The 27,812-nt window shown below is 39.8% G+C and overlaps 1 protein-coding gene across 3 annotated transcripts; it reads left to right on the forward strand.

Annotated features, from left to right (window-relative positions):
* Positions 1-540: 540 nt before the first annotated feature.
* Positions 541-27,507, forward strand: LOC116243121 (kinesin-like protein KIF20B). 3 transcript variants are annotated; one of them, XM_090145203.1, is made up of 32 exons: positions 541-1,188; positions 1,960-2,116; positions 2,277-2,363; positions 2,524-2,640; positions 2,835-2,973; positions 4,006-4,190; positions 5,606-5,654; positions 6,294-6,491; positions 6,831-6,942; positions 7,416-7,487; positions 7,950-8,096; positions 9,666-9,828; positions 10,692-10,946; positions 11,938-12,077; positions 12,613-12,760; positions 13,335-13,602; positions 14,115-14,176; positions 14,381-14,500; positions 15,253-15,415; positions 16,271-17,474; positions 17,914-18,052; positions 18,835-18,895; positions 19,505-19,630; positions 19,892-20,031; positions 20,871-21,026; positions 21,678-21,854; positions 22,808-22,972; positions 23,631-23,756; positions 24,694-24,897; positions 25,508-25,588; positions 26,008-26,140; positions 27,255-27,507. In XM_090145203.1, the coding sequence occupies exons 2-32, from the start codon at positions 1,961-1,963 to the stop codon at positions 27,326-27,328; spliced, it is 5,367 nt and encodes a 1,788-aa protein (XP_090001329.1). In that variant the 5' UTR covers positions 541-1,188; position 1,960; the 3' UTR covers positions 27,329-27,507. The 3 variants fall into 3 exon arrangements, with proteins under 3 accessions (XP_090001329.1, XP_090001331.1, XP_090001330.1); XM_090145205.1 differs by having other exon boundaries at positions 13,401-13,602; XM_090145204.1 differs by having other exon boundaries at positions 541-762.
* The last annotated feature ends 305 nt before the right edge of the window (positions 27,508-27,812 follow it).

Raw genomic sequence — 27,812 nt, forward strand, 5'->3', positions numbered from 1 at the left:
TAATTGTTGCTGTGCTGCACTGAGCTGCGGACCCCTCAGTCTGTCCCACTGTGCTACTGATGAGGAGCAAGAGAAGGAGCTGAGAGGCACAGGTTGCCCAGGCAGCTGGCCAAGGCAATATTCCTTGCAGGACAGTTTTCAAAGGAGTGGGAGTTAATCTCTGGCTCTCTCTTCAACTGCTTGGAGACTTGCTGGGCACCAATTGGTGGGTGGTGAGCGATTGATTGCTTGTGCATCACGTGTTACATACTCATATATGTATGTCATAATTATTTTCCTGTTCTTTTTCTCAATCTTTGTAAATAGTTTTATTTTGACCCGTGAGTCCTACTTAGTTATTTTATTCTCTCCCCCATGCGACTGGGGATGGGTGAAGTGAATGACCAAATGCCGGTGTAGTGCTGAGCTACCTACTGGGTTAAGCTGCAATAGATGACTGCTTTGCGAGCAGCCATCGCTGCAAGTAGGTGAGGCGGCGGTTATGTGACGTACGGCCCCTTTGGCGGCGTCGGCGGTTTGTGGTTGCCTAGCGACCGGCGGGAGCGACCCTGCTCGGCGCGGGTCCGTTTCTTTCCCGTAGGACGGCGTTTGCTGAAGCTCGGGCGATATTCCAGAGCAGGCTTTCCCCTGCTTTCGGGGCAGCTGCCCGTCGTGCTCGACAGCCGTAGGCTAGAGAGAAGGGAACGCCTCGCCGCTTACCTTCCGCGTGGCTTTCGGCGATGTCTGCCTAGCCTTGTCCGACTCGGTCCCTGCGTTTTGCAGGTCGGGTAGGAAGGCTGAGCTGTGTGTTGACACGTCCCGGCTTCTTGTGCTGCTGGCGGAGAAGGGAACTTGACTGCGTGAGAGGCAGTGCTGTCAGCGAGCGAAGGGGCTGTGACCCAGCGCTGGTCCCGTCGGCGGCTTTAACCGCTGAAGTTTAACAAGCGTTTTCTATTGCTTATTGGCGCTGACGGACGCTGTGTGCGCACTGCTGGGGCTTGGCGTCAGGTGTAGCGTTGTAAGGCAGCCGAGCCGCTGTCCGAGCTGTAGGAAGCCGGGCAGCTCCGAAGCGTTAGAGTGCTTTTTGCCGTGCTGGATGAGTGGTATCCTGACAAGCTGTTTCAGAGTGCAAATGTAAACTGCAAAGATGGCACCTGTAGTGTCTCGGGGAGAAGCAGCAGGAGAATGAAGTGCGGACAAAATACGCAGGTATTCTTAAGTCAGACGTGCTTCCTAACGGCTAGTTTGGTGTCCCGCCTGTCCACTATTTGTAACGCTGAATCAATTCCACTTCCCTTTCTGTAGCAGACCTCTGCTGAGATGAGATACACTGAAGGAGTTAAATTGCGGATTTAAAAACCAACAGTTGTACTCTGGCATGAGGTTTTCTGATTTTTAGTGTCCTCTAAACAGCTGAAGCTACCTATTAGACTTCACAGTGCCTCCGAGTTCTGTGTAGTGTTAAGCTGCATCGGGTTGTCCTTTATAATACCCACGATTTAGTAGGTGCTACAGGGATGAGCCATTGCACTGCTTTATTTTGATAAGCTTTTATTCCAGATGGAGACTCTAGCTGCAAAATGAGATGATGGGAAAGGTTACGTGGAGCGGGACTGCTTTTATTCAATGATACCTGTGACTATTTCCATCAGCCATCGTGGCTCTGGCAAGGCTGTGCTACACGCAAAAGGCTTTTTCCTGATGGGCAGTTGTGGTGCAGTGAACCTGACAGGCAGCTCGGCACCACACGGTTTGCTCCTTGTAGTGAGATGGAGGGGAGAATAGGAAAAAGGTCGCACTTGTGGGTTTGAGATAAAGAAAGTTGAGTAGAACAGAAAAGGAAGAGGAAGCAAGAGTCAGTCCATGCACGCAAAGCAAACTGCAGATATCACTTAGTCTCGTAGTACCTGTGTGAGGTTAGGAACTCTACATCGTGTGTTGAAAGAGTGAAGAATTATTTCTTTTTGTATTATCTTGCAGGATGGAACCGAATTCAGACGAAGATAAACTTTTCAGACCATCCTATGTAGCTAGCGTGGAGCTACCTGAAAGAACAGGACTAGTAAACGTGGAAGATATTAAAACAAATCTCTCTGATGAGTTTAGTTCAGCTTCTTCAAGCTCAGACATGAGCCGGGTAAGAAAGCTTTAATATTAAAACTAATTGGATCTTTTCCAATAAACTTCATCAAATGAGTCTGTTACAACAGGCTGATGAAAAGAATGCTGTCTTAATGTGCTAATCATCAAACAGAGGATCTGGTCAGATTTCTAACTTCCAGCTCTTTCAATTTTAGCGGTCTAGTTTGGAGCCTAGGGCACACATACAAGTGTGCCTGCGTATTAAGCCCTTTACAGCGCTGGAAAGAGCAAATGGATCACAGGTATGGCGTTTACTTAATCTTAGAGAAAAAACAAACAAACAAACAACCATACAACAACTAAAAAAACCCTACCCTTAACGTATACTTGTTTTCTTTTCCCCATAAGATGGCCTTTTAAAACCCTCTTGATGCCTGCATTACTTGTGCTTCCTTTTAATAGGGGTGTGTTTCACTTGAGGACTCAACAAGCGTTATACTGAAACCCCCTAAGAGCTCCTTGAGTCGACTGCTTGAAAAAACTGCAGGACAGACGATACAGAAGTTCACCTTTTCACGAGTAAATGAATTATCTTTAAATGCTTTTAAGTTGTTTGTGGAAGAAGTTGCTTGTCTTCTGTTACTCAATATGAAACAAACAAGTTTCTCTTAAGAATTCTCTTTATAATTATAAACGTGTATCTGACTCCTACAAGTATGCAGGGATTGCTTTAACAAACTGAAGAGATTAACCAGCTTCTTGGTAACGTTCAGGTGTTTGGACCCGAAGCAACTCAAGAAGAATTCTTTGAAGGTACTATGAAGCAACCAGTGCAAGACTTCCTAGAAGGATGTAATCGTCTTGTTTTTACGTATGGCATTACAAATGCTGGGAAAACCTACACATTCCAAGGTAAGAGTAGAAATGTTTTTTCCTTGAATTAGTTTCTTAAAGTGGGATTTACTTCTAGAAGAGAGAGATGTTGTGACTTCTTACCCAGTGACTCAACAGGTGTTGTATGTTGCCTTCTTTTGAATATTAGTAGCCTTAAAAGTTTCCTTCCATGACATATATTATTAAAGTGACAACTGTAGTCACTACCCAAATCTGTGTATGCGTGCAGTGATAGTCCTCTGTAAGCCAGCAGGATTTTCAGAGAGATGTGTATGACTTCCTTGTCCAAGTACTCCAAATCTCAGGGGTGAGAGAAAGTTGTGGAAATAAACGGTCTGTAGATCAGTATGTGAGAAGGGTGTCAGTCAGTCCACACTAGAGTAACTTTGGTTTTGGTTCCTGCAATAACAGTATGCATCTTAAATACTGTTTTTTATTTGAAGAAAGTATGTCTGAGTTTGTTTGATTTATTGTAGGCAGAGATTAAACATTTTGAAACATTTGATCAGGCTATTTCCATTTTTTTTCAAATTTCTGGCCTTAGTAATAACAATATCATAGAAGATTGTCTTTTTTGAGCTCTAAGTAAAGGCAGCGGGGAAAGAAGTTGAGTTCCTTGAGCAATAGTTACAAGGCTCGTAGCTATTTGTTAGGAAGGTTTGTGGGATGAATACAGCATTGTAGCAGAGACATCTCTCTGGTTGTACGTCAGGATTGTTTCAGAGAGGAGAGGAAGCCTGGAAAACACCGTTCAAAATTTGCAGATTTGTTAAATGTGGGTTTTTGTTGCAGTTTTTTTTCCCCCTTCTCTTAAGGCTAAGCTTATGCAGAGTATCCCGGCTGTTTTCAAGTGATGCCCTGTAATGTCTAAGGAATGTGTTGTATTTCAGAAGCAGTCTAGTAACACTGCAAACATTGCTTCAGACTGTAACTGGCCTCTAAATTCTTTGTGTGTGCCTTGAGATTGGAATCAGTTATCTTTGTCTTCATTTATGTTTGTACTTTGCTCACGATAGTAACCGGGGCCTTTCTTTCGTGTATTGCTTACAGGGACAGACGATGATGTTGGTATTTTGCCAAGGACGATGGAGATGTTGTTTAAAACTATTGGAGGAAGGTTATATGCAAAAATGGATCTGAAACCTATTCGGTGGCGAGATCACATAAAACTGACTAAAGACCAAGTGAGAGAAGAAACTGCTCTGAAAAATTCATTGCTTCGTCTGACGAGAGGGGTAGGAGGCTACTTCATTAAGCAACGATGAGTGCATGCATCTTGAGAGAGCTCGATGTGATCCTGCCCGTTGTGTAATGAAAGAGGCTCGTGTGTTCACACCTAGTTGTTTATTCATCTTTCTGTTCCTGTCAGAAAAGAATGAAGCATCGTCTTAGTGGCATGCCACACCATACTGGGGTATTTTAGTTGTGGAGTTAGCTTGATCTTATCAATGAGGTAGTTAAGTTTGAGTCAAAGGCAGGTGGCAGTCAAATTATTTCTGAATAACTTTGAGAGCGCAGGCATGTGTTAAATCTGGCTCCAGTGATCTTTAAGTATGCCCGGGGAAGAACAACACCTGTCTTCTACGTGTGCATGAACCAAAGGTGTGTAAAACTGTTCTAGGTTTAGTGAGGATGTGGAAAGAAAATGCAGTGAACAGCTGTATGCCGATCTTAGCTCTCTAAGGGAGTAGGATGAGATGTGACCAGTGATAGAGGTGCCTCCTCTAGTTTTGAGAGCCATGTTCATAGGTAAAATACTTGAGCTTATAAACTGAGTAGCTGCAAGCTTTGCTGCCTTTAAAAGCCAGATCTGGGTGGGTGTTGTGTAGATGACAATGTCTCGGTTAAAACTTTTTCTTCTTAAGCATACTGTGTCTGGTAGGTGAGACTCCTCTTCTTCTCTTTGGTAGATGGGAACTTCTTTCTTCTGGGGTGCTTTTTAAAGAAACAACACTCAGAGTCTGAAGCCTGGGAACTGATTATACGTGTGTGAACGTCATAAGTTCTGGATGCTGGGAACTGTCTTATATTATTAAGAAGTTTGGACAAAGAAAATAGCTTAGACTGAATTTCAGTTGTGTAACACTTTGACAGCCTGTGTGAAGAAACAATAAGCTGCTTACCTATGTTAAGTGATCAAGTGTTCTACCTTAACTTTAGTTTCCGAGAGTTGACCTGGTAAGCCATAAGATATGGAAGTCCTGAATTATGAAAATGCCAATAAGAAAAATATTTCATGAGTCCTAGTTTCATGAAATCAAGGGTAATATGCAGACTACAACTGGGCTATTGAAAATCATTCTGTTAAGTAACTCTTTCCAGTTTGGGGTTCTCCTCCAATTTTTCTTCTTTCCCCCTGAATCAGCAAGCTGAAATATGTGATAGTAAAGGAATTGTCAGGAGTGAGTAGTAAGGTTAAAAACAGGACTTAAAGCAGGAGTGTATGAGTGCACTGAACCAGTCATAATGCATAGCCAGGATTTTGGTGTTGGCATATTGGACCTATGCTGTATTGCTTTCTGCGAGGGCATATGGCTGTATTTAAAAAAAAAAAAAAAAAAAAAAAAAAAAAAAAAAAAAAGAAGCAACTGGTGGTGTATCGGTGCTGTGCTTCAATAATAAATCCTAAAGTCTCTCTTTTCTTTTGTAGGTAGACCATCGCAATAGCACTAACGGCAAAGCACCGGCTGATTCTAAGGGTATGTTTTGTATTAAACAATACAGAAGCTTTTCTAACTGCTAAGGTCAAGGACTGACTTTTGGCTAATGTTAATAATAAAAGGATTATTTGGCTTTTATTTGTGATGGATTGGAATAACGGGCAGGACGTCTGGGCAGAAAACAGAAGGGATGAAATGGTTAGGAGACCACTTGGACATCTAGCATAAGCTGGTGTTTTGCATGAGGTGTAAGTAAAACAAAGGGAAAGGGTATGGCTTGTGATAAGATCCCTAGTGATATTCTGAGAGGCTTTTAGGGCATTTAAGAACTACCTAAACACTAAGTTTCCCTAAAAAGTCAGAACGAGGCGACCTTACCAGTTCAATTCTCTGCACTGTAAAGCCTTTGAAGGGTTCACAATATTTCTAACCCAACTAGACATGTTAGATGAGGTTTTGGGAGTGAAAAAGCAAGCTCTAAAGTGGATGTGTCTTTGCAAAGGTGTAGGGCAAGCATATGACTTCCAGATGCTCTCTGTGTGGGGGACGTCCGTGGTTCTTGTCCGGGAAAAGTTTTCTTTAATTAACAAGGCTGCTGTAATCTTAGTCGTTACTTATTTTTAAATGCAATTAGTTTTGCTGTCTCTAGGTTGACTTGTAATATTTTCTACTTTGCAGATGTAGGAAATAGCTCAAAAGGATCAGAACAAGCTAGCGGGTTATCTCTAGATGATTTCTCAAAGTTCTCTGTTTGGGTTTCATTTTTTGAGATTTACAATGAATGTTTTTATGACTTACTGGCTCCTATGTCAGATGACAAGAAAAAAAAGACGCTTCGCCTTGCTCAAGACATCAAGGGATATTCTTACGTAAAAGGTAACTGGAAAGCTTTGCAAACTGCCCAGCTTGCAAGTCATGGAAAAGTCTTATTTCTGTAATAATGTTTCTTCCGAGATAGAAAACTCTTAGATGTGTTCAGTTTAGCTCTGGAAATGTCTGCTTGAATGCAAAGGCGTACTATACCTTGCCCTTTTCCGTGGGAGGAAGAATCTTAGTCTTATCTCTCATCAGCGTATCGTGTGTCTGAAGCAGACTTAATCAAATCTTTTATTGTGTTGACTAAATGTATTATTGTTTGTTTGTATACATCATTTTCTTGTTCACTTTTCCTTTTGCTAATCAAGCTCACAAAACCGCTTTTCCTTCTTCTGAAAGGTCTGCAGTGGGTTCAGGTCTCTGATTCTAAAGAAGCTTTTAGACTTTTTAAACTGGGACAGAAACACCGGAGTTTTGCAAGCACAAAGCTGAATACTTGCTCCAGCCGAAGGTGGGAAGCTTTGACTGACGTTGGGTGGAAGATAGTGTGGGGAAGAGGGATAAATTAAAATATTGCCTATGGCTTTTGTGGGAGAAAAGGCTTTAAAAAGGCTTGGTATCGAGTGTTCAATTTGATATCCTGTGACAGAATGTGATTCTAGTACTTTAAACTAGAAGGATTAGTCTTTCAAGCAGATAAGCGTGTACAAAAGCCAATTGTTTTATCAAAAACTCTCAGCAGAATAACTAAGCCTTCTTCCACCTAACTATTGGTGGTCTGGGGATGGAACAAAGCAAAATAAGCCGAATAGAAATGTCTCTGTAAAAGGCTTAATGCATCTAGTAGAATTATGAAGTTAATTGAATCTCAAATAGATCCAGCAGCGTTTTGAAGAGATGTTGCAGATTTTAAAAAATATATGTATTTCAGTCTATTGATCTTGCTTCGTTTCTCCTCAGTGATTTTTAAATTTCTCCTTTTAGCCACAGTATATTTACCATTAAGTTACTAAAAATTGAAGACCTTGAAATGCCACGAGTGACACGAGTCAACGAGTAAGTTCAGAGCAGAGTTCCCTCCTTCTTCTGGGGTGAAATTGTCAGTTGTTTCCAGTGTTGGTGTATTGGTATTAGGCTACGTACACAACGTTCCCTGATAGAGCCTCCTGTTTGAGTGGTGGGTCCCCATTTCCTATCGTCATGCAGTACTAAACCATCAAGTTGCAGTGCTGTCCTGTATCTTGTGCCCTCTGTTCAGCACAATGTTCCTCTGTCCTGCTCCACTGAACTTCTGAACTAATGTAAGTCCTCTGAGAGAAGCGTGTGGCAGAAAAACGGAAGCTTTGTTGAAGAAGCGTTAGGCAGGAAGTAGTGTGCAACTTCACTAGGAAAGCAACATTAAAAAGCACGGGAGGGTTCAAGAAATTCTTCCTTTGGGAAGAGTGGTTGTATTAGAAATGAAAATAATCGGTGCACGTTCCAAGGCAGGGAAACTTAATTTTCCTTATGTGTCTTCAGATTATCCCTGTGTGATCTTGCTGGCTCAGAGAGGTATACCAAGACGCGCAATGAAGGTGATAGACTGAAAGAGAGTGGAAATATCAATATGTCTCTCCTGACTCTAAGCAAGTGTATCAGTGCACTCAAGATCAGTCAGCAGTCAAAGTAAGTCCTTGTCCAAACTGTAAACCAGTTACAGATTTCAGGTATTAAATGTGTGCAACGTTTAAGCTATTGTTAAAAATGCGGAGTACAAAACTAAGGCATGAGTGAAAACTATATGTAGACTTCTGCAGTTGTGGGAAGCCCTGTTGATCTAACAAAGAGGTCTATAAACTTGCCTGCTTTGTTTATTTTTGATTTTTGATTTTTTTTTTAAGTAAACCTTTCAAGTTCTAAATCTTTGAACGTGTTATTGTAGACTTAAGCAACTTAACATTGTTTCTTCTGGCCTTGCTTTCACAAAGAAATCCTGGGATAACTTATACAATTTCTCTTCACTATTTTCACTGTAAATGAGTGAAATTTTAGATCTTTGTGTCCTTTGTGAAGTAATTGTCTTTATAATTTAGTTCTGCAGTAACAGTTTTCCTCGGGGATATAGCTGTGCTTTGTCCTAGCCAATATAAAGTGGTTGGATTTTTTTTTTTTTTTTGGTCCAAATCTTGATGTGACTTCATCGTTCTTTCTGATCTGGCTAACAAAATGCAGACAGAAGAAAAGCCTACCTGCTACTTTTGCCTGCGGTTGGGCTCTAAATGAGTGCAGACAGAACTTTCTGTGTTTTAGACAGATGTAGTATTTATTTACAGTCACGGCTGGATGTTACTGCTCAGGAGCAGCTTTCTCTATAGGTTCTCATTTGACGATGTCTTTCTATCCCAAAGATTAAGTGTGCTCTGTGCTTGGGAAATGCCATCGCGTGCTTTAACAAATTCACTTGTTTCATAACACTGTGCCTGGTAGCCTACTCAAATTCTGTAGTGCTTAAAAGAAGATGAGAATAGGCCTAGCTAGCGGTTTAGTCTCTTATCTGTGTGTCCTTTCAAGGTAAGAAGGTTTAAAATTAGCTGCTTCTTGAAGAGCTTTGATGCATTCAGAACTGTTTTATTTTCTGGTCCTGCTCACTTGAAATTTTAACAGTACAGAAGAAATGTACTGAAGCTTCATCGCTTATAATATTGATAGATGGCTTTGATAGTCACTTTCTTAAAACGGCTCTTGTCTAGCAGTCCTGCAGTAGAGCTGCTTATGGGTCGTGTGTGTTGTGGCCGGAGTGTAACTGTGTGAAGCTTTCTCGCACTATTTGCAGAATTCAGTAGCTGTCAAGAGTCCAGCATGCAACCTCACCAGAGAGGTGAGGTTTTCTTACAAGTAGATACTGTTCTGTTTTCTTAGAAGGAGATAGGTCATTGTCACAAATGCGGTAAGGGAAAGAGAAAGGTAGAGAGAATGTTGAACGTACTTTTTGTTTTAAATATTCTCGTGGGTTGTCCAAGAAGATAATGGCTGCGCAGTAGCTGGAACAACTGTACAACCTTTCTGCATACTAGCAAAAACAGTGTGTGTGTGTATATATGTGTGTATGTGTATATATCTGTGTACGTGTATATATAAACGATTTGAAGACTACTGCAGTTCTTAATATGTTGTCTTCCACTTGGATAGCTCTTATTCTGTATTGAAGTCGTTATCTTCTGGTAATGGGATTTGTTGTGGTTTCTGTCTCCACAGGGTGCAGCAGCACATACCGTTTCGGGAGAGTAAGTTGACGCACTTTCTTCAGGGATTCTTCAGTGGAAAAGGGAAGATACACATGTTAGTAAACATCAGCCAGTGTGCTTCAGCCTGTGATGAAACATTCAACGTGCTCAGGTTCTCAGCTATTGCACAGAAAGTGAGTGTGTTGTAGTCTCCCTTGGGGTCATTGTGTTTCTTTGGGGTGTGAGGGCAGAAGCATCTTCTGAGGATCTCATTCCTAAAAGGTATTCAGCCCAACAAGAAGCAACTTGTTATACCAGGAGGAAATTCTCCACTATTTACTTGATTTTTGTCTCTTCTCAAAATACGATCTCACCTAGGAAAGCAAATCCAGCTACCCCATACGAATTGTAATTTTGAATCTTGTTCAGGTCAGGCGTTGACAATGTAACTGGAGCAGCAGGGAGTTTGAAAGGCTGTGTTACGGCCATAAGAGGCTTCAGTGGGAAGGTGGAGGTTAATCAGAATGGGTAGGAATGAGCGCCATGATATAACGCGGAAGAAGTTAAATTGTCAGATCAGTGCTACAGTCTTGATGGAAGTGTTTGAAGTGTTGGGGAATTTGTGTCTGAAGCGTGATTGGTGGATGTGTGCCCTTGGGTTGTGGCCGTATCTAAGGAGGTTAAGTGTGAAAGTAGAGGGACTACTTTCCCAGCAGGGTGATGTGGTTGTGCAAAAGAAAGAACTGAAAAGATGGCGTTCAATTGCATTGAATGCAACTGGAAACTGAAAGCAAAAGCAGAAACCTGTGGCTACATGAAGTGGAGTGGCAGTTCTTGTACGTTGTTGGGCTAGTGAAAGTCTTGAGATTAAGAGGAGGATTGGAGTCTGCAGTAACTCCTTTCTACATTCTTGAGAACTGGTTTAAGCAGTGACCAAACAAAGCGTAGGCCAAGGGAGTAGTAAGCTCCGTAGGGGAAATGACAGCAGGTCCCTCTTGGAAGTGCTAGTCAAGGTTGAAGGAATACTGATGGCTTTGTTCTTTTATTTCCTGGGTAGGTTATAGTTACGGATGCATCCGTTCCTCCTCGTGATGAGTCATTTGGCCAGAACTCAGCAAGCGTGTCATCAGTGTCTTGTTGCTCTAAGATGACCATCCCAAGGAGAAGCACTGGTTTTCTGTGGGACCGAACCCTAGAAGATGTAGTGGAAGATGATGACTATGAGATGGAGCAAGAACATAATAAGTCAGGAGAAGAAACAGTCCTGAAATATGCAGAAGATAAAGTCCTGATAGGAAAAGAAGAATATTCAGTAAGTGCCCGGACTGCTTTAAGAATTAGTGCATCCCTGAGGCTTACAACAACGTCCTTCTTTTCGTCCATCTCCCTCCTCTTCCCTCTGTGCACCCTTTCCGTCCGTAAATTCAATGTTAAGATCTATGTGGAATCACAGAATGGCCAGGGTTGGAAGGGACCTCAAGGATCATGAATCTCCAACCCCCCTGCCACGTGCAGAGCCACCAACCTCCACATTCAATACTAGACCAGGTTGCCCAGGGCCCCATCCAATCTGGCCTCGAACACCTCTAGGGACGGGGTACCCACAATCTCTCTGGGCAGCTTGTTCCAGCACCTCACCACTTTCTCTGTAAAGAACTTCCTCCTGACATCCAACTTAAATCTTCCCTCCCTCAACTTGAAACCATTTGCTCTTGTCCTGCTGTTATCTATCCTTTCCAAGAGTTAATTCCCCTCCTGTCTGTGGACGAATTTGGAATGGCTCTGACTTATAGTCTCGTGTGGGAAAGCTGTGTGAAATGTGTCCAAATTGAAATTGAGCAATGAGACATGTTGACTTGTCTTTATGTACTTCTGGTAAGCTGTGGTTAGTACATAGCAAGGATACAGATATTTTATTCTATTTTAGGACCTTGCTTCTTTTAAAAGTTACTTCTAGATAGGGCAAAGAGGCAGGAACAGAAGGCTAGAGAATATTTTGGTAGCATTTGATTAGTATTCTCTCTCCCACCACCCTCAAAAAAAAAAAAAGGGCATCTGCAAAGTGACAGCTGAATCCTATATAAACTACCTGCTTTAGATTTCTTGGCAAACGACTTCTGTGAGCAAGCTTGTAAGTTGTTGAGCTAGAATCAGACGAAGACTTCAATCTAATTGTGAAGGCTCCTGTTTATGAATAAGTTAATAAAAGAAGTGGGAGGTCACTTCAAATAGAGAGAAGGGAAAAAACTCAGTTGTAGGGAAACCACTGCTTTATGAGAAACTGAACAGCGCTGTTATCCTAGGCACTGCTGAATCTTGTAGAAGACTTGAAGAACAAACTTATTGCTGAGAAGAAGGACAAGTTACTGCTGGAACTGAAAATTCGTGATGAAGTGGCCCAAGAATTTACCCGATATTTTGCTGAGCAGGAAATGGAGTTCAAGTAAGTTAGCTTTAAATGTTGTTAAAGTTATTGGTTGAAAAAGAAAGGTGAGGGTATATTCCCGTGTTGCGGAGAGTTGGATTGGAGGAAAGAATAGTCTACTACTGTACTGGACTTGCTCTTTTACTCTGACTTGGTCTCTGTGAAGAAAGCAGTTTCTTCTTGGACTGTGAATTTTAGGAGGAATACAGTGGAGGCTGAGGAGAGGTGGGTATCTTTAGTTACTGCTCTCTTAGTGGCAAACAGAATTATTCTGGCTTGAGGAGCTCGGAAGGAAGTCTTCTAGTAAATGTTTGCATCTGTTGTCATCTGCTGCTGCTCTCCCCAACCTCCAGCAGATCTTGGGGAGTGGGGAGATACGTTTCGATGTCAGTGTAGCAGTGTAGCTATGTCTGTGTATTATTCTGTGGTGCCAAAACGGAGACACATCTTTGTTTACAGAAAGAAACTGTGCTAATAACGGTTAACTGTGCTAAAGAAGTGGTTGAGGTGGGTTGGCTTTTAGCTGACGTATCTTTTCTCGTTTGTTCTACAGAGAATGCCTTTCCCATGAGCGAGAACGGCTTGAAGAAAATTCTGAAAAGCGCCTTGAAATCTTCAAGGAACTTGTCAGTGGTTATGCTAACAGCCCAGACGACGGGCAGTTAAACAATCTGCCTTGCAGCGAACGAGCTGGACCCCTGGTATTTTCTGTTTTTGCTTTTTCTTAAATATTTTCCTTTTTACTATTTAAGTGGTATGGGCACGTCTTATGGAGATAAAAGGCTTGTTTCAAGGAAATGCAGGCTGTGTTGCTGTGTGATGAGCCAGATGCATCTATTCTTCATCTAGTAGGAATGGTTGATGAGCCTTTCAGAAAGCTTTGGCAATTTGACGGCTTTTCTGTATGTTTCTGCAACACAAAATGAAAAATTACCCTGTGTCCAAAAAAAAAAAGGGGAATCCTAGCTTATACGTTAAATTTGCAGGAGATGTATCTGCGGTAATATAAAAAAGGAGTGTGATAGTGGGTCGTCAAATTCTATAAGCTATAATAGCTGTTGCTAGATTGCCAGTTCATATCTTCCACCCCCCCTCCCCCCCCATACAAGTGTCTATTGAGTTGTATGTGAACTTGCAAGGTGGGCTTTGAAGCTGGAATTAAAAACTTTTTATGTGGTTGACTTCACAGTGGCTGTCCAAACTATCTGTAGAAGTAACAGCTGTTGCGTAGTGTAGCTGTTCACCAACTTTAACTGACAATAAATTACGTTTCAGGGTGGAGAACATAGCGTTTTGCCTGACACCTGTGTTGATCTTGAGGGCATTCTTGATTCTCTGCAGAATGATGTCATGGATATTAAAAAGCAAGCTGAGGCAGCACACAGTTTCATTGCATCCCTAGAGAACCCGCAGGAAGCTATCGGTCGGCTTGAGAAGCAGCTGGAAAAAACTAGCTTTGAACTAATGAAGACCAAAGAAGAGCTGACAGAGAAAAACGCCAAACTACTTAAAACCGAGGAAGAGCTGAGACAGAAGAACAAAGGTGAGTTGTGTGATGTGACAGGTAGAAGAAAGAAACAGCTCACTAATCTGGAGTAGAAATAACCAATTTGAGCCGGAAGTAGAGGAGACGTTCTGTGTTTGGAACCTTCGCCTGTATATTATATAAAGCCTGTATGTAGTATAAAATGATTGTTCTGTGCGTGTATTCAGGTTGAACAATTGCATAGTTCCTGGTTATTTCATTTTATTTTTTTTTTTTCCCCTTTCAACTGCAACTAGCAGGTTGAAGCTTTCAGAAGTGTGGGGTTAAGTGTCTCTATGTTGATTTTGCTGTTACACCGCAGTCCTGGCTGCTCTTTACATCTTGCTGATGCGACCTTTTCATTCCAACAAATACAGAGTGTTTCAAAAGTTGTCTGTATAAGTGCAGGCCACATGCAAATGAATTAATTTCTTCAAATCTACTCCAACATCAGGATATCTGGGAAAATGGGTTACTTAATAAACGACCTATTGGCTACTTATTAATGCAAGTTTTTCTGTGTGTTACAGACTTTGAAATGCAGGTGATTAAATTGGATGAATCTGTTGAGCAACTTAAAGAAGCAACCGAGGTAACTTTATCAAGAAAATCCTGTGTAAGATTATTTGTTTTAATACCAAGTTGTGGTAGCTCAGAATGCAATTCCAGTAGGCTCCAGTAGTAGCTTTCTTACCAAGCTTATCTGAGCTGAACTTGCTTTTCAAATGCATTGTGTAACTCAGCTACTTAACCCTACCTTAGAAGCTGATGACTGAATATTTTTTTTATTTCCCAGAGAATGAATGTGCAAAACGAAAGGATTCAAGTGCTAACAGACATTGTGGTGCAGAAAGATGCTGTTATTACAAAGCTACAAGACTTAAGATCTCATTTAGAAGAAAAAGTAAAAGACTATGTGAGTTTGACACATCTCAGTACCTTTACACTGACGGGAAAAAAACCCATCCCTAACCCTATGCTTGTAATCAATTCACTTGTGTAAAACTGTGAAACTGATTTTTTTGTATGTAGTTGGTACTTGTTTACAGTTTCAAACAATTCAAATTAATCTGAAGATAGTTGTTGTTAAGTCAAGCAACAAAAATATCGGTGTGTTCCACCAACTGCTACCTCACACTCCTACGTCAAAGGAAGAGCAGCAGTATGAGTATATTGAGCGGAGATTGAAGTATTGGTGGATGGCCAGGGTACCTCTACATTCTATGCGGTTGATAAAACTCTCCTGACTAACGTACTGCCAGCTCCTGAATATTGAAGACTAGCTTGACTAAGCGTGTGTGCATACCACCTCTGGTGACTTTTCTTCTTATTTTCTACCTTGATGTGTGGTAGCCTGAAGTAGCTCTGAAAACATTTATAATTAATTCTGTCACTCTGGTAAACTCCTCTTGATTGTGCACAAGTCTTGTATTTTGTAACTGCTAGGCTCTTGCTCTCCCTTGTGTACTGGACCGAGCATTGTGCTTGTCTTTATCTGAAGGTGTACCTGTTCCTGCCGTTACTGAGATTTGTAACTGATATCTTTAGGGTCACTGGATAAACGTTGTAGCTGTATAGTTTTGTGAAAATATTTGCCTACAGAAGTTTTCTGTGACTTAGGTGGTCCTTTTGTTAAGCTTCAATGTAACTGATCTTATATCAATACAGGAAAAGACTGTAACTACCGTTAAAACAAAACTGGCAGAAGAGAACTCTAATAAAGTAATTGAAAGCGGCCAATTCAAGGAGCGTGAGGAAAGTGAGTTGGAAGTGGGCAGAAAGCGCTGTTTTGAAGATAAGCCTACTGTGGAAGAGCCACCTCCAAAGAAAGGTACAGTTTCTTCCATCGCTGAACAAGGTGTCTTCCAAAAAACCAAATTGATTCCTATTCCGGAATGGAAGCAAAAGGTTGTGAAGCGCATACCTTATGGTATGAGGAGAAAATCCCGTGTTAAACTGTAAATAGAAGTAACTGTTATGTAAATATCCCTTTTGCAGAAGGTCCTACGCTGTTCATTTTTGAATGCTTAAAATAAAAGCTTTTTGCACTATTTATTTCCTTTTTGCTGCTCTTTCCTCATCTGCTGATGCACTTGTAGATTAGGTAATAGTTTTAAAGCAGTTTCTTTTGGATCGTTTCTGCTGCTGCTGCTGCTCTTCTGGATAGTAGCATCAGCTGTTCAAGTGCTTGGTTTAGTTTGTTTTTTTTTTTTTAATTTTTTCTGAAGCAAGCATCAAAACTGGTGATGATCTGCTAATTGCTCACTCTTGTGAAACAGTGCTTCTTTGTACATGTACTGGTGCTGTGAACCACCCGTGCTGGTCAAGGTGACACTGCTGGCAAAGAAAGAAAGTTTTCCATTTGAATAGGAATAGCCCATTTTAAATCCGTAGACAACATATTCTGCACAATTCTCGTCTTTACACTTCCAGTCCTCTTGCAGTGTTTCTTCTGAATTTCACTAGGGATGAAAAGGTACTGTTTCTTTTGTCAATTTCATTAAAGTACTAATCAAAAATATTGAGCTGTGTGGGCACGATTTGTGCAAAATGGTATTGATAAGCTCTGATGAATTTAACTGTGCTGCATTACTTTTCTTGTTTCGTGTATATATATATATATATATATATATATATATATATATATATATATATATATATATATATATATATATTTTATTTTCAGTTACTGTGAAGGGGAGAAAGAAAGAGAGCACTCTAGAGCAAAAGAGAATTGAATACATGAAACAGAAGTGCTCGGCGTACCATATGGAAATACTAGCACTGAGGGAAAGAACTGAAGCCTTGGAAAGTCACTTAGCTGTGCTTGAAGAACATTGCAGAAGAGAAAAAAATAAAAAAGAAAGTTTCAGTAAGCAGGTAACAAGTCTGCGTATTAAGCTCTCTTTTTCTGAAGAAACAGCTGCTGAGCTCTGTGAACAAATTCAGCAGTGTCAAGCTGAGTACCGGGAAATTGCTTCTGAACTTGATGAACAGAGATCCGTAAATATGGGGCTAGAAGAAAAAAACGTTCAACTGAATAACATCATAGAAGTTGCCAAACAAGACATAATTGATAAAGTGTCACAAGTAAAAGCAGTGCAGACCAAATTAGGTGAGTTATACAAACGCCACTTAGAGTCCTATGCTATCGACACTGACTTAGTCAATGTAAAGGATTCCTCAGGCTCTGAGGAAGATGAACAGGAGAGATCTCAAATTAGTTCTGCATGCATTCAGTCACAGACTGCTTCTATATCAGATCTCGCACAGGACCGCTCCTTTTACTACAGTCTCGAAAGGATTTGGGAAGTATGCGAAAGTCTTATTGATGTTTCCTCCCAAAAAAGTCAGCAGATCGAAGCACTGCTTCAAGATGTTGAAAGCCTAAAGAAGGGACTGAAAGATGCTGAAAATTATAATAATCGACTTGAAATGAAGCTGAGTGAGGTTGCAAATCCAGGGAGTCAGAAAGAAGATCTGATGAATCAGTTGCAAGAGCAAATAGAAAAGAAAACTCGGGACTTTGAAAAAAAGGCTGCAGAAGATCACAGAGTAATTGCACAATTTGAGGAGGAAGTTGCCAACTGTGAGGTAAAAATAAGAGAGCTTGAATGTCTCCTGGAGGCTTTCAGAACGAAGGAAGACAGTGTGACAAAACTCAAAGAGTTACTTAAGGAAAAGGAATCTATTATTGTAAATCTAGAAACAGTCACGGCAGCACTGCAAGAGAAGTCTGCTAATGCGGACAGAAAGGTTGAAGAGTTAAGTAACGAAGAAGCAAATCTGATGGAAGAAGTTACGCAGCTGAAAAACAGCTTGGAGCGGATGAAACACTCTCTTTGGGAAAAGGAAAAGAGTGAAAAGGAGAAAATGCAAACTGTTGAATCGTAAGTAACCCCTGAGATAACTTACAGCCCTTTGAGAATGAGCTAGAGTTAAAACTAGTTCTTGTGAACATCCCGTTGACGTAATGCTTGTGCACGTTTATCAGTAGCCAAGCTACTGCGTTAGGATGCTTTGCTACGCTACTTGAGTTCAAAGGAAAAACAGGAGCGTGCAAGGAAGCAAAGAATAATTTGGGGATTTCTGGTGGTTCTGTTGTATATCCCTCAGAATACAATCTGAAGTAGTTGTTGCTTCAGAATCCGATTATGAGAAGCAAGCTGAAATCTGAAAGTAATTGTTTAAGTCTTGTCACCGGTCTAGATAGATCTAAGATTCTGTTTACAAATAGAAACCAACAGGCAGGGCCTGGATTAAGCCATAAATGCTGTTTCCGTGTGATGCGTACAGTAATGTTCTTTGTCTCTTTACTTTTAACATAAGGCTAAAAAAGGTCCTTGCTGAGAGCTCTGTCCTTGTATGGAATTTGAAAAAAGATTTGCAGAGGAAAGAAGAGGAGTATGCAGACTTAAAAGACAAACTTTCTGATGCCAAGAAACAAATTCTGCAAGTACAAAGCGAGGTTTGTAGTCAAGTGAGATATTTCTTCTAGAAGAGTATACTTGGCTTTCCATCATTAGAACTTGTTTGCTCAGACCTTAACTGTGAAGCTTAAAAATGGAGGAGACCAGAAGTCAAAACATGGTTTCATATAGATAACAAACAGTGGAAAGTAAACTTTGTTGGTAGTCTTGAATAACGTTTGTGAAAAGAATGGCTAATCCGCTTCTGGAGGGGGACTTGTTATGATCTCTGTAGTAACAGTAGCCTTGCTTTTGGTATTTGTGCTAATTCCAAAACCTCAAGCCTAAGTCTTGTGAAAAGTGCTGTTAAGTGGGAAGAAAAATGGTATTTACCTGAAGAGAAATAGACTGATTTCCAGAGGCTCTTTAATATAAGACATATATTTTTTTTCTTTATTTTCATCTTCAGTGATGTTAATAATTAAAATTTAGTTATTAAGCAGGAAAATATCTTACAACCTATTCTACTGGAACTTTTTTTTTTTTTTCTTTTTTTTTTTTTTTTCTTTTAATGAATGATGCAAGTTTTCCAAGCAACAGGAAAAAGCTTACAGAAATTGGGGTAAAATGAAAGTAGCCAACTGAAATTAGTGGTAGACCATGAAAGGTGTTCAAATCATTTGTCACTGCAGAGCACTGGCAGATTGCTTTGAATACAATAATCTGCGTAGTAAATACATGTTTAATACCTGCATATAACCTGATTCTGTTGAGTGACATCTCAATTAAGTTAATTGAAATGTCTTAACTGTGTATGCTTTTCTTTCAACATGAAATATAGGAGCTGTTGAATAATGCAAGGTTGGAAGAAGTCTCCAGACAATATGAGAAAATACATGATGGTAAGCCATTATTTTTCTGTGTGTGTGTGTGTGTGGTATCCATGTCAATGTTGTCACACTGCTAATGACTTCGGTGAGTCTTATGCATTTATATTTTAAAACATGACTTGAGAAACTCCAAACTGGATGTTACAAAGTCAAGCACTGCTATTGATGTTATTGTATGACTCTTATCAAGTAAACTTGAAAGTAAAGCAACAGATTTGGAAGAAGTTTCCCAGAAAGTGTAGGTTTAGTGTGCTTTTAAAAAAGTCTGCTGCTTATGTGCTGTTTTAGTTGACCTTTTGAAGAAAACTCAACCACTGAAATGTCAAGTTCTACAATAACAGATTCTGTAGGTTGGATGAACTTAGAGCAGTTGAACTACATTATTTTCTCATGTAATAAACTCCATATTCTGATTGTCCCTAGCCCTAGAATTCTCACTTAAAGCAAGTTGGCAAGACTCACTTAAGAACTCTGTATGTATTTGTATGCAAATATTTCAATAGAGATGCTCTATTTCTTTCAAGAGAGCTTTTGGTTATGGGGGAAGCTTGATTTGGAAACTCTTTGGGGGAGAATACGGGAACTAAGAGGGAGTTCATCTGTAAATTTTCAAACCTTCAGATCTGTTTGCAAGAGAAAAAATAATTGAAGTTTTGCGGATGACATTAGAAGAACAAGAAGAGACTCAACATGAACAAGCCCAAGCGCTAGAAGCTCAATTAGAAGAGAATGAAAGATTAGTTTCAGGTAATTTTTCAGTGGAAAGGGGGTAGTGATGCATTAGATGGTGCTTTAGATGTACTGTGATAGCCACTTCCGTTTTCATTTGACTTAGGCATTAATGTTCCATAGTAAACAACAAATTTCTACTTGTTAAAGGCTTCTGTTATTTCTTTGTGTCTATAGCAGGTAAAACATAAGTGGCTTTAGTAAAAAGTCATTAATGTGGTATTTCAGATATACACTTGATACGATATGATGTCTAACCTCTTTTTGCATACTGAGTAGAACTGGAGACATGGAAACAGAGATACAGAGTACTGCAGAACCAGAGCAATATTGACCGTCAGCAAAAGGATAGGGAAAGGGAAAAGGCAAACATGAATGGAAACAATACAGAATTAATAAAGCTGCAAAAAGAGCTGAAGGTAACTTAACTTTAAGGTTGTAACTTCAACTTAGTAGACTACTTCTATCATGATAAAGTAAACTGTTATATTGATGAAGAAACTTCCTGTAAAACCTGCAGTGCAGTGTGCAGTAAGGACCAGGTACAGCTAGGAATACTAACTCAAAGCAGATTATAACTTAAGATATATTTGTCAAACCTTTTTTTCTAGTAGTTGCTTGGACAAGTCTTATAGCTATCAAAATATCAAAACCACCTAACTATATCGCCGGGAAGCCTTTTTTGTTGTGCTGAGGGTCTGATTTTAGTTTTCCTTGCTTAAAAGAATTTTTTTTCTTCCAAGCAGTTTCTCAGGTGCTCTATGCTATACATGAGTATGTCTGACAATAGGTTTGATTGCGATAGAAAAGGACACAAAGTTTTTGTGGATTGGAGTGACGTCCTTGAGTACACATTGAGTAAATTGTGTTAGGTTTCTTTGTCCTTCAACCCTAAAGGAGGTGCAAGTTTTCTATGTCTCCTGCAAGGCAGCATAAAATCTTAGACACTTTTAAGTTAAAATGCTTTTTCTTTCTGTGACTTTTGGTGTAAGTTCTATAACGCTTGTGAGAACATTTATAAAGAAAAAAAAATGTTCTATGGAGTCCCTCCGGTCTGAATGAGAAAGACTGAAAATTATTATTTTTAAATGGAAAAGAACTGAGGAGTACCCAGTACGTGCACTTGGGAATATTCTGTAGTAAGGACTGCTAATGTTTCTGTGATCTTGTAGAAACAAGTCTATTTAACGATGACCTGGCTTTTAAGACTTTCATTCCTTGATGACTTGGTATTTCATTTCTGGTTTCTTTGAAATAGGAAAGTGAGGCCAAGTATCAAACCGATAGAAAAAAGTGGCTGGAGGAAAAAGAAGGACTCCTAAATCAGGTAAAAGAAGCTGAGAATCTTCGCAACAGAGAAATGAAGAAATTTGCTGAGGACCGACAACGTCATGGAAAGCAACAAGCAGAAATTGTAAGTGACAAGGTCCTGGCAGAGTCATCCGGTGTCTGTGGCTGGGAGACAACTTCAAGCCCAGTACTAACAGTATGGGCACATAAGAGTAGCTTGTCCAAGTCCCCTTGCCTTCTTACGTGACGAAGCCCATATGAGAACTGCTTGTTTTGGAAAAGGAAGGAGTAGGAGGGTCACAAAAAGACGAAGCTTTCCTAAGTACATCATGAAATGTAACGTATGTGGGACTTAAATAAGAAAGCTGCAGTTGAAAAATGAATTACTGCTTAATTAGTCTAAGAAAACATTTTGAACAATAGGATTTGTTTGTTTTCTGCAAGCAGCAGAGAGGGATGTGAGGAGCTTAGTATTTTTGTCACTTTGCCTGCGACTTTATTTTCCTCAAGCTCGTTAGTAATCACTAATTGAGCAAACCGAAGAGGAGGTCCTCAAATAATACTAATAATAATCTTTCTCAAGGAGAGAAATAGAGATTGTCTAATAGAAGCATGGTTTTGCTTCTGTAGTTTGTAGTGCAATAGTTCTGGAGCTCCTGTGGATCTTGAAGAGATCATGCATTTACTAAGACTGTAAAACAGTGCTACCTACCAAACTGTTAGAACAGTTTGGTGTGTAGTAGTGCTGTTCATCGTTAATCTTTTCTTCGTTTAGGAAAGACTTGTTGCCCAGCTGGAGGAAAAGGACCGCAGTCTTCAGAAGTGGCGCGAAGAGAGAGATCAGTTAGTAGAAGCTTTGGAAGTGCAGCTCAAAACTTTGGCTGCTAATGCCATACAAAAAGAGAGAGAAATAGCAGAACTGAAACGATCTGCCTTAAAGGATTCAAGCAAGGTCAGCTCTCTCTTCTTCCTGCCTGATTTGCTACCCATAAATTCTGCAAAACGCTATGCCTGCTCTTTGTATGTTGGGTGTAGTCCTGTTCTTAAGCACTGTCGTATTGACATCGTGTGCCGCTAACCAGAACAGCACCAGATTTTACTTTTGTTCTTCAGAAACAGAATTTCTGTTAGTGACTAGAGTTTCAAAATTTTTAGTAGTTCAAATAAACAGACGTCAGTTTGATGCTTTTGATCCTAAGGTTAGACTGGACACCCGTAACTTTTTCCTATAATTCACAGCATTTCTTGATCCCAAGCTAGGCTCAATACTTGGTCGCATAGGAGTTGTGTCTCAGGTTTCTCACTTTCTTTGCCTTCTCTGAGCTAGTATCTATAATGGCATGAAAAGACAGAAGGGGATGTGAGGAGAGATGCAGGGAAGCATCAAAGGCAGAGGGGGGATGATCTCTGGAAGTTGCATTTTTATTTCACTGCCCAGCTTTAAATCAGGATAGCCAATCTAAGCAATAGCATGGAACTTCAGAAGCTAAACGGAAGACCAAATGAGTTGTGCTTTTTGAGAATGTTTGGATTCTCCTTCTCTGGGAAGAGAGCTGTGCTGGTAGCAAAACCTCCCCTACAACTGCTGACATTCTCACATTTCGGGGGTCTTCATGAACAAAGAAAAGCTCGGGTTCTTGTATCCTAAGAGGAAGGCTGAATCACAGGAGTAGAATAAAAGAGAAGAATCAATATATATTGTTTTACATTTTCCCAGGCAATTTTGTGACTACTGCACTTGTAACAGTGACCATACAAAACACTGAAATGTCATTGTTCTTGATTAGTTTACTGTCTTAGCCTGCAATTCTAAAACGGTTGCCACTACGTAATTGCAATGCTGCTTGTGTATGTTAATTCCTTTTGCCAATCCTGCAACTCAGCAATTTTTACTGTGTTTACTAGGATAATGAAAGTGTGATAGAAGAGTTAAGAAAAGAACTGGCTGACAAAGATGACTTTATAAAGGAATTAAAACAGTGCATTAACCGCGATAGCCCCCAGTCTTTGCCAGAAGTACCTTTACTTGAAGAAAGACACGGTAGAATGGATCATTCTGTAAATGAAAAGGTATGATTATATTTATAGAAAATATGTACTTAAAGTCTTGTTAACCCCTTTTGGTTCTGCTGTTTTCTTAGGAGAGACTGGAAATCTCCCAAGAGTTAGACTCATTTTTCTTAGCATAGACTCCTTTAACTACATATTCAGTGACGAGTACCTGTTGGTTCTTTCTGTCTTCCACTCAGGCATGTGCTCTCATGCTCTCAAAAATATTTTATTCACTAGAACACCATCTCTCTACATACAGGAGAACTGTATGGAACTTTCCCCTTCAATTTTCCGTGTATTCATATGTGTGGACACTGAAGATTAGGCAGAGGTTTAGCCTCTGGCATTCTAACATAGCAGCTGTGAGCGTGCAGAGAGTATGGGGGAAATAGATGACAAGATGACCAGCATTACAGATTTTGTCCCTAAATAACATCTGACTTGGTCTCTTTTGGAGGCAGAGTAGTGAATGAGACTGTTGGTGAGAGTCAGTAGGGTGAACCTGAAGATCACACGGTGAATGGATGTTACTGCCTTCACAGACTTGTGCTGTGCTTCAACTTACATGTTCACGTGGTGTCTGAGCTTGAGGTTTTACACTGTACCTTAAGAAAACTCAAAATATTTTGGAGGTCTGCTGCACAGCCTAATCTTTACTCATTTTAAACACTTACAGCCTATGAAAAAAGAAAGCAAGACTAAAAATGGAGATGAAGAAAGTATTCCAGTCGGACATGAAGCTAAAGGCAATTATTCATCATCTCGACGTCCTAGCAGTGTCACTTCATTAAATGAATGTGAGGTTAGTATGCAACTTCAAATCTGAAAATGTTGTAGTTGTTCTGATCGTGATCGGGAGTGGGTAGGAAAAGGTCTTGAGTTCTCTTAACAATTCTCAAGCTTTGTTTATCCTTTTCAAGGTGATCAGATCACCTGTTTTTATAGCCTTTGGTAGGAATAAGAGCTGTTGAAACAATTGTGTGATGAATTCCTTTTTTGCTGTTGAAAACTTTCCTCTTGGTGATGCTTATGATGTGGCTTAAATGATTAAATGAGTCACCTGGAAAACAGTGGATAGAGCCACTGAAATGGGCACAGCAAATTGAACTTGTTTTCTTCCCCTGCGGGATTTCTAACTTTGCTAACTTTTGTAAAGTAGCAGTTCTGTTCAACATCTGAACTCGCTTTCGATATGCTAGCTACTAGCTGAATTCCTGCCATAGAGAAGGAGGAGTCCAGGTGATCACAGCTCTGACTTTGTTGTTCCTGCCGAGAAAAACAGGGTTGGGTGGATCTCTGCAACTCTAGTGTAAAAGAGGAAGCGCAAACTGCCTAAAAGTAAGCTGGATGATAATAAAACACTTGAGTCAAAAGCTCCTGTTCCTGCCCAGTGCTGAAGCAGCAGAGTTGAGATGAAGAAAATCATGTCAGTTAATTGTATGACGAGAATGGTTGTCTGTGCCCTTGAGAAAAATGACTTGTAAAGCATCAGGCTCAATTTATCATGGACAGCTTTTTCTGTGACCGTAGATTGGAAACAATAATTTTAAATGTAACAGGTTCTAGGAATGAAGGGCTAAACTCTGCTGTAACTGAAATAGGCTGCTGCTTCTGTTAGAAGTTCTGTAAGCTAACAACTGGAAAATTGCATGTTTGCATATCCTTTTCCAGATGCATTACAGTTTTTTACTCTCGTGGCTACCTTAGCACTTGCACTTAAAATTTCTCTGTGCTCTCAGGAGCATTTGGAAACTGACCTCGACTCTTCTGAAGCGTCCACAGAAAATGGAAGATCTAGTCGGTTCCCAAAACCACAGGTGGAAATCCAACTGACACCTCTGCAACCTGATAAGATGGAGATAAAGCAGCACGGCAGCATGTCACCTGCCAGGGTGAAAATGCCTGAGACAAGAAAGAAGAGAAAAAGTGATGACATGGATGAGGTATGACCTAGACCAAACAGAAAACAGAATATCTGATGCCTCTCTACCATTTCTCATTTAAGCTTTAAAAAATGCTATTTCTATCTCAGGAAAGTAGTTGAAGCATTTAGTCGATAAACCTTGGTGTGGGGAGTCCAAGCTTTAATGAAACAAAACTAATAGCCAAGCTGGGTCATAATGATTTAAGAGAAGGGAAAGAATTTGTCTGAACTCCATTGTGTATTTTCTTTGAAAATCTCTAGACATAAGTCAGCTTTTTAGACTTCTTATACGTTCGCTTTCCATTTTGTCTGAAATATCTAAGTATTTCCTGTGAATTGTCAACACGCAGTTTTGCTTCATATGAGTCCTGGGGAGAAAAAAGTCCACTCTGTATGGAGATGGCATGGCATCACGGGATGTCTAATACTGATATCTTAATAATGCTACCAACCCGTTTGTGTAACTGAATGCTTATTTAGTATTTGATTCACACTGGAATAGTTACCACTAGCAAATACCTCCCTATTACTCAACGCATTGAAAGCGTTGAAAGAGTTTGCTTTTGTGATATAACTAATGGTTGTTCTTTCCAAAAGATTTGTGGCTAAAACTTGTCTTATTTTCCCAGGATTTTGTGAAAAGTGAGAACTCAAAAAATACAAAGTCTGCCGCGGCTTTTAATTCACCTTCTACAAGTGACAAGAAAATGGTTGGTTTTTGTTCTAGTCTGGAAGCTAGTTTGGGACTTTCTCTAATTGTGTGGCCATGGGAAAGGAGTAAACATTCTTATGCAGCAGTATTTTATCCTTGTCTGTATACCTGAATGGGAATCTTAAACTCTTATGACCTCTTCCTATTAAATTCCGTAGGCAAGTCAGTCTGTCCCAAGAGTGTATAATGGCTGGGCTGTACTGCTTCATTAGCAAACTTTAAGAAACTTCAAATAGCTGAGATTTTGACAACTCCCTAAAGGGTATAAAACTGTCTGTGTTACTTGCTGTTGTAGTATCATTAGCATAATAAACAGAGGTGTCAGTAGCAAAGCTCAAAATGTCAGCTTAAGATAACACTGAACTAAAATAATGCTGAAACATGCTCTTACTTCTTGTTCACGTGTCTATTAAACAGAAATCCAGAAAAAAGTACTTCCTAAGAAAGCGAGTACGTACTTCAGGTAGAAGATTGACTAGAACGAATGATGGAGCACTACAAAAAGTTGGAGATTTTCTTCAAAGCACTCCTCCTATTATTCACTCTAAAGGTTGGTGTCGAATAAGTAAGATTTATTCCTTGTTTTGTAGGCACTGTAGAATGGCTTGTTTCTGCTGTAGGCTATTAATGTATATGTTCTTAGAGAACTTGTCTGCCATGTTAAGTTGTTCTTCAATTTATGAAATAAATGATGCATTTATTCATCTCTTCTGAGATTGCTTACTACTTGAATAAAAATCTGCAAGTATACAGAGGAAGTTGACTCTACCTTGTGCTTCTGAGAGCACAGAAGTTAGGCCCGCTGTTCAACTCCTGCCAAAGTTCCTAACTTCCAGTGACTTCTGAGTCACATTTGTTTTTCATACTCAATTTGAATGTTTGCCTTAAGCATCCGTACCTGAAGCTATACACGGTTTCAGCTATAGAAGCAACAGAAAACCTTGATGGATAAATACAGTGTCTGAATATTTTAGTTTACATTTTATGTATCATTTATAAACCAAGTATATTATGAAATGGAATTTAATTATTCTGTCAGCAGCTATGGTGCTAAGAGTGTTCTTACTCTGTTGGGACTGCATCCGTTAATTCTTTTAGAGTCCTTTTCCTGTTCTGTTTAGTGATCATTTGCCCACACCATAATATACCACTGAATTTTCTGTTGATTTGATGGACGAGGGGGATAGAATCCCCTTTTTTGTTAGGGGATGTTTTTGGTTTTTGTTAGAGGATGAAGGAAATGAGATGATTTATTCTCTCATTGTAGTTCTGAGGACATGGATCTGAACAGAGATGTGAATTTCTGGGCAAGTCAAAGCTACAGGGGCTTAGGCTAAAAATGTTTTCTGAACACCTCATGTTTCACAAAATGTGCATTAGAATGCTCATTCGAAAATAAGTATTTTGAAGTGAAAGCTGCCCTCAGGTTTTCTTTGGATGTGGACATTTTTAGAAATAAACAGGATTTTGTACATTCTCCTTATTTGTTCCTTCTGATTAAGCTGCATTAAAACAGTCTCTGTATCCTATAGAATTCTGATTAAAAGATAATAAGCAAATGCCATTCTGAAATCCATTTGGGGAAAAAATATGTTTGCGTGGGTCAAGAAGAGCTTGTCAGTCTTGTGTAAAAAGACGAGTAACTTTTGAAATGTTTTCTTCAGGTTTTTGTGGAACAAAACAAGAAGGAAAGCGATCATCTAATCATCAAGCGACGACTACGATCAAAAACAGCTAAATAACCTCGAAGCATGTTTGTTCCCCATAGTCAGGACTTATTTCTATTATATTGTTATAACTGGTTGTTAATAAACGGTAACAGTTGCTTTGTTATGCTCTTAAGTTTGTATATAGGTGTATAGTGTTTTTCTGACGTTCCAAACTGACTCCTTTGAAGTTTAAATAAATACAAGCTTTCTTGAATTATGTGTTTGGATTTTATTTTGGTTTGGGTTTTTTTTATTTTGTTTGTTTGTTTGTTTTGCCTCCCTGTATAGGAATGATGTCTTTAGAAGTGTTTGTTATTATTTACCCATTGTGCAGTAATAACTATACTTGTTCAGGATGGCCTGAATTGCTTTTTTCATGTGACTGGTGTTCTTAGCAGAACTTTGCAGGAGAGGAATGGGATGAGTGCATGATAATGCTTATTTTTTGATTCTTTTTAAAGAATTTTCTTTGGAGAGAAGATAGTGCCAATTCCTCAGTGTGGAAGAAAGATG

Source organism: Phasianus colchicus, chromosome 8 (genome assembly GCF_987193195.1).
Source record: "Phasianus colchicus chromosome 8, bPhaCol1.hap1.1, whole genome shotgun sequence".
NCBI classification, from domain to species: Eukaryota; Metazoa; Chordata; class Aves; order Galliformes; family Phasianidae; genus Phasianus; species Phasianus colchicus.